The sequence below is a fragment of the Macrobrachium rosenbergii genome, chromosome 8, assembly GCF_040412425.1.
Source record: "Macrobrachium rosenbergii isolate ZJJX-2024 chromosome 8, ASM4041242v1, whole genome shotgun sequence".
Lineage (NCBI taxonomy): Eukaryota > Metazoa > Arthropoda > Malacostraca > Decapoda > Palaemonidae > Macrobrachium > Macrobrachium rosenbergii.
In genome coordinates, this window is record NC_089748.1 from 40354714 (window position 1) to 40368597 (window position 13884).

The 13884-nt window shown below is 36.8% G+C and overlaps 1 protein-coding gene across 4 annotated transcripts in view; it reads right to left on the reverse strand.

Annotated features, from left to right (window-relative positions):
- The window catches only part of LOC136840741 (Fanconi anemia group D2 protein), a 123944-nt gene that overhangs the window by 43616 nt on the left and 66444 nt on the right, over positions 1-13884 (reverse strand). For 2 of the 4 annotated variants that reach the window (XR_010853723.1, XM_067107565.1), the window contains exons 2-4: positions 2079-2315; positions 807-961; positions 493-629 (exon numbers count right to left, since the gene is read on the reverse strand). Coding sequence is in view for 2 of the 4 variants with exons in the window: in XM_067107565.1 (XP_066963666.1) it covers positions 493-629; positions 807-961; positions 2079-2315 (529 nt within the window). In the remaining 2 variants the exon portion in view is untranslated. Of the gene's footprint in view, positions 1-492; positions 630-806; positions 962-2078; positions 2316-4260; positions 4437-13884 lie in introns of those variants that run through there. The other 2 variants (XR_010853724.1, XM_067107566.1) reach the window with 2 other exon arrangements.

Consider the following 13884-nt stretch of genomic DNA (forward strand, 5'->3'; position numbering starts at 1 on the left):
TACTCTTTCTCACTTTTACTTTAGAAAGTGAGAAAACTAATTTCACAAGCTTGTTAAAAAATGAGAGTAATGAATCTCTCTTTGAGCGGAAGCTAAGAACAATACTAAATACAGTGAGTATGTTCTGCTGACAAACACACAGGGGAATGGCCTAACCCCCTGAGGCACTATGTGTCCTAGAAGTATGGCTGCCCAGGGGGAGAGAATTCTTCCTCATTCTATGGAGTATGTTGAAGGTGGTGACTGCAAGATTAAGCATAGGTAAACTGATGGGAATTATGTTAAGACAGGTGAATTTTCAATAGCCACAGTGATATGCTTTTGGATATGTCTTCCACTGAAAACCTTTACTGTTCATTTCAACAGCTTTTGATTTTATGAACAAACAAAACCTTACACATACGAAAGCACTTCATCAAACAATGGGTACTGCGCTCGAATTAAAATTAAATTCCAGTAACGACAACAAGAGAAAACTACTGTACCACTTACTGATCATCATAGGCAACTTCAAAAAATTTTTCCGTCAGAAGTTTGATGAGAGCAGGCTGGAGTTCTTCTATGTTCAGACATAATCGAATTAGGGAATCCTGCTGTCCTCCTCTCGCACTCTCACAGCCAGCTTCAGTCTGCAATTTTCAAGATATTTATAAACCACAAACTCTATGAAGACTATGGTAATCGAGAAATCTCTTTATTGAACAAGCTGTATGTTATGACAACTAACAAACATAATCAGGCATGTGAGCGACTGAAATGCTTAAATCCGTATCAATAACAAAACCGACAAAAATGCTTTACAATACCTGAGTGTACAATAGGGCCCATTTAAGCCTCAGTGGGTCTTCAAGGTGGTTTTCCAAGTCCTTGATAAATACCTCGACAATCTCAGGCATCTTGTAAAAGCGATGTGATTTCAGGCTCCACTGAAGTTTCTTTTTGAAAATGGCTAAATCGCATTCTGTGGCAGAGAAAGATGTGTCTAAAATTTTTAAAAGCTTGGATTAAAGATTCCTAACTTACCAAGCAACATAAATTTTAATAACACTATACTGTACTTAGACAATGAAACTAAACAGCTGACAGTGAATGGACAAGATAAGCCTCTGTTTAAATATGGCTCAATGCATCTTGGGTTTATCAGCCTTAAACATAAGCATACTTAATGTTAAAAGATAAAATGTACTGCACATTATAATCCACATCTTTAAAATGCAGTATTTCAGAATATGACTCAGTTTCTAAAGGCAAACATGCTACAGTTGCTCAAAGGAAGTGTTTACAAAGATATGCAGAAAGATGGTTTGAAACAAGGTACAAGGTTCTAAAAGAAGATTCTTGAGGTTTTACTCTCACTAAGCACTCTGGTTTTATCACCATCATACATCTTTTAACACAAAAACTCATACTAGAGGCATTAACACATGAGGGATTATCCTAAGCATCCTGCGATACTCTGCTGCCCATAAGAGCACCTAAAGGGAGCGTGCCGTCACAAGTCCGAACCTTTTACTGCCAAAATTTTCCTCCATACGGTCCGGTCCTTACGCTGTCACCTAAGTAATATGTTTGATACAGTGCATTTCATAATCATGCTCCTCATTTCAAATATTACAGTTAAAAACAACGGCTAAATTTCTACAAATCTGCCAAGCCTAATTTACAAACTGTTTTTCAACAGAGCCATTGCAAAAATCTTTGTTCTTTTGTAACAAAAGTTATTCATACCTAACAAAACTGATTTAATATGCACTGCTGTCAGATGAGGGAATTTCATACAATAATAATGGTGATAATATCTAATAGCAAAGTGATAAATAACAGCAACTTTGCCATTAACACAGGCTATTCTATATTTAGTCTGGCAGCAAGATGCAAAAAGATGGCCAAAAATTACACATTTTTAAAAATAATTTGTATTTTTCCTAATAAACAAACCTGAGGTCTCTGCATATGGGAATAACATTCCCATTTGTAAAGACCGATGGTCTTTACAAGTGTGCTTTAATACTCTGAAATGAAGACAGACTATTTCTAATTTACTCTTAAAGTATAAATGTAAAATATGAATCACTCACTTAACAAATTTGCCTGATCCCCATCCTTCAGCACATATCCTGCCTTGGTCACCAGCTCACAAAAAAGCGATTCATCTTCTACATCACCTTTCTTCTTGCTCTTCCTTGCCGGTGACTTCTGAGACTTCTGCGACTTCTTTGGACTGCCAAAGAGGTCCTCGCTCTCGTCTTCAACGTGCGCGAGCTTTCTTTTTGTCTTCTTTCGTGGTGACATGCTGTTGAATTTTCTCTGTGAACCTGAAAAACAGAAAACAATGAGGGACTGCTTTTTATATATTCTTCTATATATATATAATGACAAAATAAGTTTACAATGACCCAGCTTTTCATTTTATGCATGTTTTCATATTATTAAAATGACTTGTGTCATAACAAATCACTGTATCATGTTTGCATATTGTTAAAAGCAACAATGGTTCCCATAAAAAAATCCATTGTTTGCTGATACATCAAATTAATGTACTGATTCCTAAATTCATAGCAACTGAAACAGCAAATTGAAATATGAAAACAAGTAAACAAATACAATTTCCAGAACTTTTCCAAGAATTTCATAAAACTCTGATATTTAGGGATACAGTATGAGACATTACTAAGATTCTCAGGGTTTCTAAAACACAACATTAGTGGAAAAATAACATGTACTGTTCACATACACACACACACACACAGTTATATTTATCTTTAGGGTGACTACACACTTATATTTACCTTTCCGGTGACTGAGCGAAAAAAATATCAATGTTAGTTTTTGCACAACAAAAAGGGGGGAAGCCCCTTTCGCCACATCAGGGTTAGGTGCCCTAGGATTCATTAAGCTGGCACGCATCCCTAGTTGAAGTAGACCAACGCCTCTGATATGCTTTTAAGCAGGCAGCAACCCACAGAAGCAGCACGTGCGATCATTTGCCTAGGCCTATTTAGACTAGGCTAATGCTTAAAAAGTTTCAGGAATTGCACCTAGTACTCAACTGAACAGGTTTAGTATCGGGGGTTAAGTAGCCCAGGGAAAAAGCCCCCATTAAGAAAGGGTGCTTCCACTAGCCCACAGCAGGTTAGGCCTAGGTTAGATAATGAAAGCCATGGCCTAATTCTAGAACATCCTTTACCCTAGACTAGGTGTTTCTGAGTAATAGCTCCGCGCGGAATGTACGGAGTGGTTCCACGAATACAAAAGTCATCAGGGAGCCACATATTCGAGAACAGCCTAAGATAATCTATTATTAGAAGAACCATTCTAACCCAACGTACCCTAACCTAGCCTAACCTACCCCCCTAGACCCACAGGTGAAGGAAACGCCACTTTTCACCAAAAGCTCCCCCATAACGCTGCGCGTTCGCGATGGCGAAAACATATATGATCAGTTCCGAGGTTAATTACAGGTTAATGACAGTCGACTGGCAAAAAATAAACGGCAAGTTCTTGATAAGCAAAACAATATTGAGAAGCTTAATTTCCAAAGTAGGCTGATACCCAACGCGGAGCCCTTGCTTGGGCTAGTTCTATCCCGAACACCTTCTATCGTAGCCTACACAGCCTAACATAGCCTATAACTGACTGTCCTAACTTAGCCTAGCCTATAGGCCTAGGTACAGAACTTGATGGTCCACTGAAATTTATAGCCAATAGGCCTACATAGGCCTATTTACACTTAGGCATAAAACAATGTGCCTTAACATGAAATCTTTCTATTTAATTATAGATTAGCCTGATAGAATGCTGCTAGACTGTCCATCGGGGGATATATAACCGACAGGTCTACCCTAGGCCTAGTCCAACATAGGCCTACAAACATTTAGGCATAAAATAATGTACTACCTTGACCTTAATATGATATAATTCTACTTAATTATGGATTAGAATAGGTCTATAATAACCCCCGGCAGGCTACTATAGCCTCGGCCTATTCTATATAGGACCACATCCTAGGCCTATCCTACGAAAGACGTCAAGTACCAGTTAGGGAATTTAGCCTATAGAGCAATGTAAATTAGGCCTACAGCTGCATAAACGGTATAAAAACTGTAAAAACTGCCTTTATAATCATAAATAACGACACGACAGATGAATATAACATAAATTAGGCCTAAACTAAAATGTTATATATAATTCTGACAGATACGACGATAGGCCTATAGGCTCTGCTACTCCTACGAAGAGTCACAATTAAATCAAGCTTACGTATTATATATTCATGGAGTTTATCCCGTTTTATGTCGTCCTCCTGGAAATCACTTCAAAATTCTTCGTAAATCGGTAAAATGTGGAGTAATTCGAGATAATGGAGGGTATTAATGTCACTCGAATTCCGACGGGTTGCGCGCGTTATCGAGAATTCAGCTCCGTTTTGTAGATATAAGGATTTCTTGCAATTCATTTGCAATTTTCAACATTATATAGTCGGTTTTGCTGAATATTATTCATAATTTTCATATTTCACAACATATATAAAGCTTCTAGTGCCTCTAAAACTGTTATGAAGCTTTTATTGCTTTCAAAAGCTCTTAATACTTTCAAAATTATTGCAATTCATTTGCAATTTTCAACATTATATAGTCGGTTTTGCTGAATATTATTCATAATTTTCATATTTCACAACATATATAAAGCTTCTAGTGCCTCTACAACTATTATGAAGCTTTTATTGCTTTCAAAAGCTCTTAATGCTTTCAAAATTATTAGCATCGATGGCGATTGCGTTTCATTTTGCAATCAACATTTTATAGCCGGTTTTGCTAAATGATATTAATTTTATTCATATTTCACAACATACATAAAGCTTTTGGTGCCTCTAAAACTATTATGAAGCTTTTAATGCTTTCAAAACTATTAATTATCGATGGTCAAACTGACTTTAATTTTGCAATCAACATTGCAGTCGGTGTTGTTAAATGATATTCCTTTTAACAACAAATAAAGACTTTAATGCTTTTTAAAACTATTATTATAAATATTTTGATGATTCTAAAACTATTATAAAGCTTTTTAATGCTGTCAAAACTATTGTTATCTATAACGAATGTGTTTAAGTTTGCAATCAACATTATGGTCGGTGATGCTATATGATACTCTATTTAACAGCAAATAAAGATTTTAATGTTTTTAAAACTATTATTATAAAGATTGAGGTTATTTTAAAATTATTTTAAAGTCTTTTATTGCTTTCAAAACTGTTATTATTATAAATTATATGTGATACGTTTGTAAATAAAGTCTCCTCAAAATTTCCTCCTTATCTCTCATTTTCTCGTATCATGTTTACACAAGGTAGGTCGGCTTTGTTTACATGTTCCCGCAACCACTGATATATACAACTAAGGGAAGATTGGACAAATTTATTAGTTATTGTGTAATTGCCGCCATCTTTGTTATTTCCTTGATCATGCCAATTACATTATTATATTAGAGATAATGCAATGGTTATTGTATGTTGCTGATTAATATAAAATGACATTTATGCTATTATGCTACTATGACGAGTGTCATGATGATAATACTGGTAATGACACAATGAAAGTAACTAATGATAAACATGAAAATGAAGGTGACGATAAAATTATGATGACAATGACGGTAATCGCAGAGATTTTAATAAAGCATGCAATAATGATGATAATGGAAATACGTATTGGTGAAAATGACATTGACTGAAGTGATGACTATGATAGTGATGGTAATACTGGTAAGGTTATCAGTGCTGAGATAAGTTTAATGATGTTGATAATCACGATGGTGATGGTTATTTACTATAATGGTCACGACAATGATGGTGAAAGGGATAATGATAACACTGGCAAACAGGATACGTATGGAAATGGTTGTGTTGATTATGACGATAACTCTGTCAATAAAACATGATAAAAACACAATGCTAACAGTAATAATGATTGTAACAATGCCATCACCATCTTTGTTCCTTACTGTAGACCCTCCTTTTGTGAAAGCTTCCTGAGAAACTTAACTGAATAATCAAGGAATCGTGTATTCAAGAGTTCTTTTTCACCAAGGTTTTCCTTATATCTTCTCTTTGTTAATTTATTGTCGTCCATACTCCTACGTGTATCTACGAACTTCGATGATTTTTTAATGTCTGAAGTATATTACATTTTCACTTTTTCTTTACCTGTCTAAGAGTACGTCAAAATATTTATTGATTCTGGGTTTAATAGGTGGCTGATCAACCTCAATACCTGTGGTCCTACCCCAAAATGATTCATTCATTATCAATTTGGTTGCTTTATTGTCAAAATACTTGATGAAGTTCATTGAGTGTGGTCCTACCCCAAAATGATTCATTCATTATCAATTTGGTTGCTTTATTGTCAAAATACTTGATGAAGTTCATTGAGTGTGGTCCTACCCCAAAATGATTTATTCACTATCAATTTGGCTGCTTTGTTAATTACACACTGTAACTTCTTCAGCTACGAATGGCATATAGCAAAAAAAAAAAATAAAAGGAAATTATTCGTTATGTACATGCTAGCAAAGGACATTGCCCTACTATTTAGTTTTAACCCTAAATTCAAAATGAAACGACTCTCTTTAAAGGGTGTCCTGGGGCAAGAGCCCGTGCTGGTACATGGCCGACTTATTCTAGAATTATTGACGAGGCTCAGTGGAGACATTACAAAACTTCCCCTTGTAGCACAGAGAGAGAGAGAGAGAGAGAGAGAGAGAGAGAGAGAGAGAGAGAGAGAGAGAGAGAGAGAGAATCCTGACACTCATCCCAGATCAATAGACCTATTCATTAAGTGGCTGAAACTCTCAAATGGAGTCAGTAACACATGAGAAAATGAACTTGGCCTAAAGACAAGACCACGCCTTGTTCCAAGCACATACTAACATGAGCAGCTAGGATAAATTCTGCTTCTTCTTCTTCTTCTTCTTCTTCTTCATCTTCTTCTTCTTCTTCTTCTTCTTCTAGGCTTAGTTCCTGGTCGCCCTCCTCCAGCCATTTCTATCTTGAACTGCTCATTTCAAAATTGGTTTTGGCAGTTGTTTTGCTTTTCCTGATTTCAACCCTCCCTATTTATCCGGGCTTGGGACCTGCACTGAGTTGGGCTTACCCTCCCCCCCCCCAACTCCCTTGTGGCAATAATGATAAAAAACAATGATGAAAATGATCTTGCTTGCTGTAAAGAATGATGGTGACAATGACACTGATGATATTTTTGTTGCAAAAAAGTTAAAATTTTTAAGCCAAAGACGTGTATGTGTACAATAGAGTGTAGCGAGAGAAAATATATGAGAATGGTAGGTGTATGCGAACAAGAAATGTAAATAGAGTAAAAAAAATTAGCTTATAGAGTCTAGCTCTATAACTTGTGACTTCTCTTATCTTTTTTCCCCCCTAAATTCCAGAGCATAACCACAGCCCTTCTGATGATTTCAATTCCTCAAATAAATTGAAAGGAAGTCTGGAAGAATGAGGACACTCGAAAAATATCTTGCATGAGATATCATAATGAACTATGGTATCAGAGACGAAATGTCTATGTCAACGCTAAAATATCAGTCCCAAAAACATAAATCCTGCAACTGTCTAAAGTCACAAAGTACCACCACTAGAGCGGACCGACAACCAGATCCCAAAAAGTTGTGTATGGTGAGCGATCAACGATCACGACCTCGAAATAGATCATTAAAACTTTGCCGGTCCTCATCAGACCTTTAACTTCTGTCACGCTAAGACACAAGAACGGGGAAGAGAGAGAGAGAGAGAGAGAGAGAGAGAGAGAGAGAGAGAGAGGCTGGTACGAAAATACTGTAACAGCAGAAGCGAGCGTATGTAAGGTTGCGTAGCAACTGCTTTCGGGGAGAAATTTTATGGTTTACTCGTAGATATATATATTACAGTGTGCTCGACAGATCACCATAAAGGTAGCTGTGTCCACACAATAGTAGATTGCACATTTCCGGGGCCGCGGCAGGTCCACGAGTCAAAAAAAATACGAAACCACACATAAAGTTCATACGCCATTACACCGTCCACTAAATAGGTCTAAGCCTCCAGCTCCGTGCTTAACGGTCCAATAAAAAGGATCGAATTGGCTCACTCTGGGTCTACATAAAAAGGGGTTGGGAATTATAGCGACGTTTATCATCCATTTTATACCGTTTTTATGCGGTTGACTCTCTCTCTCTCTCTCTCTCTCTCTCTCTCTCTCACCACCTGCCGTTATAACTTTGCATTCTCTGGTGCTGTCTCTCCGATCACATAGTACCAATAATGTCTCCCTCTCCGATACCTTAATTTGTCTTAATATTTCATTCAAGATATTTCTCTCTCTCTCTCTCTCTCTCTCTCTCTCTCTCTCTCTCTCTCTCTTTGCATTCTCTGGTGCTGTCTCTCCGAACACATAGTACTAATAATGTTTCCCTCTTCGATATCGTAATTTGTCTTAATATTTCAAGCAAGATATTTTTCGAGTGCCTCCATTCTTCTCAGAGTTCTTTTCCATTTATTTGATTCTGATATATTGAATCTATCATATGAGCTTTGGCTATCCTGTGGAATTTACAAAATGAAAAAAAAATAAAGACGATTTTTTTTTATTATTTCAATTTAAAGTAAACGAAACCGCAGAGAAAAAGTCTTAAAATAGAAAAAAAAATATTCATAATGACTTGAGCATCAAAAACTTACCAGAACAAGAATGCTTTCAAAGCATATATTATGTATAATATATAATATTATCTATTCATGGCTAAATGCTCATCAGACGTGCAATGGTATACGTTATTTATGTCTAAATAACAGCGTGTTGGAGAAGCTGGACAGCAAGATAGAGAGATCCAGAGAAAAGCAATACAAGGATCTAAAGGTGAAACAAGTAGAAACCCCCACATCCGCACTAAAAGAAGCAATAGTCAGAGAAGTTGGACAGCCAGATAGGAAGAAAGGAAGTAGGTAAAGGAAAAGCCAAGGGCCGAATTAGGGACGCTATAAACGCCCTCTAGCAATGCTTACAGTACACCACGCAGGGTGCACATAACGTCTGATTTCAGCCTAATGCTTCGACACATTTAGCAGTCATATTGTCAGGACTGGATGACGTCAAAATATTGCAAATGGAAGACATATGATTTATGATGGATTTTTTTATGCTTTTTCCAGAGAAAGAAAGTATAAATACACAACTTATTATTATTATTATTATTATTATTATTATTATTATTATTATTATTATTGAGAAGATAAACCTGTATTCATATGGAACAAGCCCACCAAAGGGGCCACTGACATGAAATTCTTCAAGCTTCCAAAGAATATTATGGCGTTCATTCGAAAGAACTTACAAAAGACAACAGGAAATGCAGCAAGAAGAAATCATTTATTAGAAAAGGAAAAAGATGAACGAATAAACTAAAAGATAATTAAATAAAAACATAAAAAAATAGTAAAATACAAGGCAAAAAGTTTTAGGCCTAGTAATGCACTGCGCCCTCGCCTGAACCTGAGAGGTTCTAATTGCACATCATCCTCAGGGAGACTGTTCTTCAGTCTAGCGCTGTGAAATAAAATTGAAAACTGAAGCGCAACAAACAACGAGGTGAAATCGAAGACAAATGACGCTCGGATTCCTCCTGGGAAGCGAAGAGTTAAAATGGCGGTCTGGATTAGGATGAATTCCGACGTGCGGAATTCTTATTTGACAAGGAATTCTGATATTTTTTTTTATATATATATAAAAGGATGATAAAGCATTTGTATTATTAATGTTATTTTTAGGCATAACAGCAGCAGTAATATTCGGCTTATCTTGAAGACGATAGACCTATAGGCTTTGCGCGCACGCACACACACACACGCACATACACACACACACACACACACACACACACACACACACACACACACATATATATATATATATATATATATATATATATATAAATTTTCAAAGGAATACAAGACGAAATGTTTAAAAAACCTTCGTTTTTCCATTTAGGGAATAGTAATTTGAAGCCGAACCTTAATTATTTCTTTCAAGGGAATCCTAGTGAGTCAAGGGCCTTTATATTTCTTTGAAAAGAAAGAGAACTAATTTTTTAGTGGACTTTCTTCGCTCTCTAAAGAAAGGCAAGTAAAAACGAGATACTTTCTCCCTCCCTTCGAAAGAGGTAAAACGCCGGTTGAAAGCATCAGTCCTGTAAGTTACCGAGACAAGGCGACTTCTGGATGAAAATGGTGCTTCTTCTCCGTCTGGGGAAACGTTGCTTCTTTTTTTATATATAATTTCTAGATTTTCTCATTGGAAAGTGTCGAAGTCGTCTGAAGTTCGAGATTTATGGTCGAGTGAGCATGGAGGAAGGATATCGGGCTTGCAAGTTCTAGTCTGGCCGAGAAAAGTTCAGAAAAGGGATGAAAAGTATGTTGGCGCCATTTCGATAATTGGGGAACCTGCTCGCCATAGACCCCGAGAGCTTCAGAGAGAGAGAGAGAGAGAGAGAGAGAGAGAGAATACGTGAGTTTTATAACTAGTTTTTTGATGTTCCGAAAGAGCTAAATTGCACTTCATGTAGTTTTTTTAAAGATTTTATTGTTTCTAAGGAATATTTAAGGCAGAATGTTATTACAGAGTCTAGGTCATTAAAAGAAGGCGTATAGGTCTAAAAGGCTAAATGTCAAGGAATGCAAATTCGCTTCTCTAAAACTTGGAATAAAAATATATCAGCTGTTATCTAAACTTGATAACTATATAATTTTGTTCTCCTATAATCCTGTTATTTTCGTTCATTGTGGCAATAATATGCTACCAAATAACAGGTTGACAAGTTGGCGGGAAAAGTATAATGACAGCTGACACCTCTTGTGTTCGAAAGCATTCCCGTGACTTCGAGATCATTTAAGACATAGATTAAATTTCTATATTTATCCACCCATTGCCTTAGAAGGGAATATACTTTTCTCGTTATTTTCGTAGCTTCATCTCCCTAAATTCATTAATAAAAACCTGCAACTATTTTTTTTACAGCGCGAATAGGTCTAAAAATGATTAAGCATGAATAAGTAAGATAATGAGTTGGTCATAATCTTGTCTCAGGTGAAAGCTTTTACTTTGCATTTATATATATATATATATATATATATATATATATATATATATATATATATATATATGTATGTATAAAACTATTCCGTCCAGTGTTCCTTTACCATCTCGCATCAGTACTTCTTGTGACCCGGAGCAGGGACGGAAGTTTCCAAAAGTACCGACAAGGAGAGAGAGAGAGAGAGAGAGAGAGAGAGAGAGAGAGAGAGAGAACTCTCAGACGAAAGGAGGGAATCCCGAGTGTAACATTTGGACCAAAGGCTCGTGTTTGTTTACTTTGTCAGATTACAAAAGAAAAGAGCCAAAAGCTTCTCTCGTCTCCCCCTCAAAATGTTTTTTTTTTTTTTTTATTTTTGGCTTTGTCACGTTGCCTTTTTTTTTTTTATTTCTCTCTCTTTTTTTTTGTTTGTTTTGGCTGATGGCTTTTGCTTTCTTCCCTTACGAAGCATTTCATTCATTCTCTCTCTCTCTCTCTCTCTCTCTCTCTCTCTCTCTCTCTCTCTCTCTCTCTCTCTCTCTCTCTCTCTCTGAGGATTTTATATAACGTTGAAAGTCAGATATACAAAGTAGAGTTCGTAAACACATACGGAAAATATATTTCATATATACATACATACATATACATATACATACATATATATATGTATATATATACATATATATTCTAAGATAACATTAAACACAGACTTTATGGGGTAACTGTGGTAATTTTTTTTTGGTCGTCTGGAATAATGATTGCTATGTCTAGAGCGTCACCTGATGTTATACAATTAGACGAAAACATAAGTAAACTGGCTGCTACTTCGGCTAGTTATCTACGCGTCCCCTACTCCGAGGGGCTAGTACTAAAAGGGGTTACAAGTATATTTAGATGTTTACCCCTCCGGAAAATGGCGAAAAGTAAACTTATTTATATTATTCAGAAGTTGAACCTTCTTCATTCAAGCCTCTAAACTATAAGGCAAAGGAAAATACAGAAAGATCTCACTTATTAAAGAGAAAAATAAATTAAAAACGTATTATTTATATTTTCTATATATTTTCAGCCAGAAGGACGCCCAGGAAGTCCTCCCAAAGAGGAAACAGAAATGAATTGAAGAAAATATTTAGAGGAACCAACGAGAGATGAGAGCAAGTGTAAACAGGACAATGAATGTGCTGCCATAACTTCAAAATTGACAATCGTGGGTTTTTTCGATGTCGCCGGAAAATACTACGCAAGTTTTTGAATTTCATGGCGCCATTTTATGTTCCGGATGTTACCACGAAGTTTCTTCGGCGCAATCGAGTTTTCTGTACATCGTATAATCCAGACCAACGTAAATAGAGCTATCTTTCGGTGGTTTCGGTATAAGGCTGCATGAGACGCGGCTCATGAAACTTCAACCACAGGCCGGTGGTGGCCTGGTCTATATCGTTGCCAGAAGCACGATTATGGCTAACTTCAACCTTGAATAAAATAAAAACTACTGAGGCTAGAGGGCTGCAATTTGTTATGTTTGATGACTGGTGGATGGATGATCAACATACCAATTTGCAGCCCTCTAGCCTCGGTAGTTTTTAAGATCTGAGGGCGGACAGAAAAGTGCGGACAGAAAAAAGTGCGGACGGACAGACAAAGCCTACAGAACGAACCCAAAGACTTATTTAAAAAAAAAAAAAGAAAAAAAAATGAAGTATATCTTAGTTAAACCAGACTACTGAGCTCATTAACAGCTCTCCTAGGGCTGGCCCGAAGGATTAGATTTATTTTTACGTGGCTAAGAACCAATTGGTTACCTAGCAACGGGACCTACAGCTTATTGTGGAATCCGAACCGCATTATAGCGAGAAATGAATTTCTATCACCAGAAACAAATTCCTCGTGTTCTTCACTGGCCGGTCGGAGATTCGAACTCGCTACCAACAGAGTGGTAGCTGAGAACGGAACCCGCTCACCCAGCGAGGAACTAACAAGAAAGAAAAAACATACAAAACACGTAATCGAGAAGATAAATGGTCTATACGACTCTCCTCAGAAAAGGTTCCAGAAGAAGAAGAAGAAGAAGAAGAAGAAGGGAAGAAGAAGAAGAAGAAGAAGAAGAAGAAGAAGAAGAAGAAGAAGAAGAAGGAGAAGAAGGAGAAGAAGAAGAAGGAGAAGAAGAAGAGGAAGAAGAAGAAGAAGAAGAAGAAGGAGAAGGAGAAGAAGAAGAAGGAGAAGAAGAAGAAGAAGGAGAAGAAGAAGGAGAAGAAGAAGAAGAAGGAGAAGAAGAAGAAGAAGGAGAAGGAGAAGAAGAAGAAGAAGAAGAAGAAGAAGGGGAAGATCTGTGATGACGGTAATAGAATGGGAACTGAATCTAATTTTGGAGAGGCGGAGTGGAGATAGGAGGGAGACAGGTTTAGACGAGGAGGAGGAGGAGGAGGAGGAGGAGGAGGAGGAGGAGGAGGAGGAGGAGGAGGAGGTGGGAGAGAGATGCCGGTAATAGGCATACAATGAGACGGAATGCGATACAAGAATGAGAAGGGGGGAAAAAGGAATAAATGGATAAATGAATAAGAAACGACAAGAGAACATCTCAGAAGTAGACATAGAATGAGCAGGAATACGATACAAGAATGAGAAGGAGGAATAAGGAATAAATGAATAACGAAGCATGAAAAGAAGAAGAATTGGTAAAAAAACATGAATACAAAACAAGAGAATATCTCAGACAGTTATTTTCTTTATAACGAATAGCAAAAGGAACACAGATTAGAGTAGCGATTA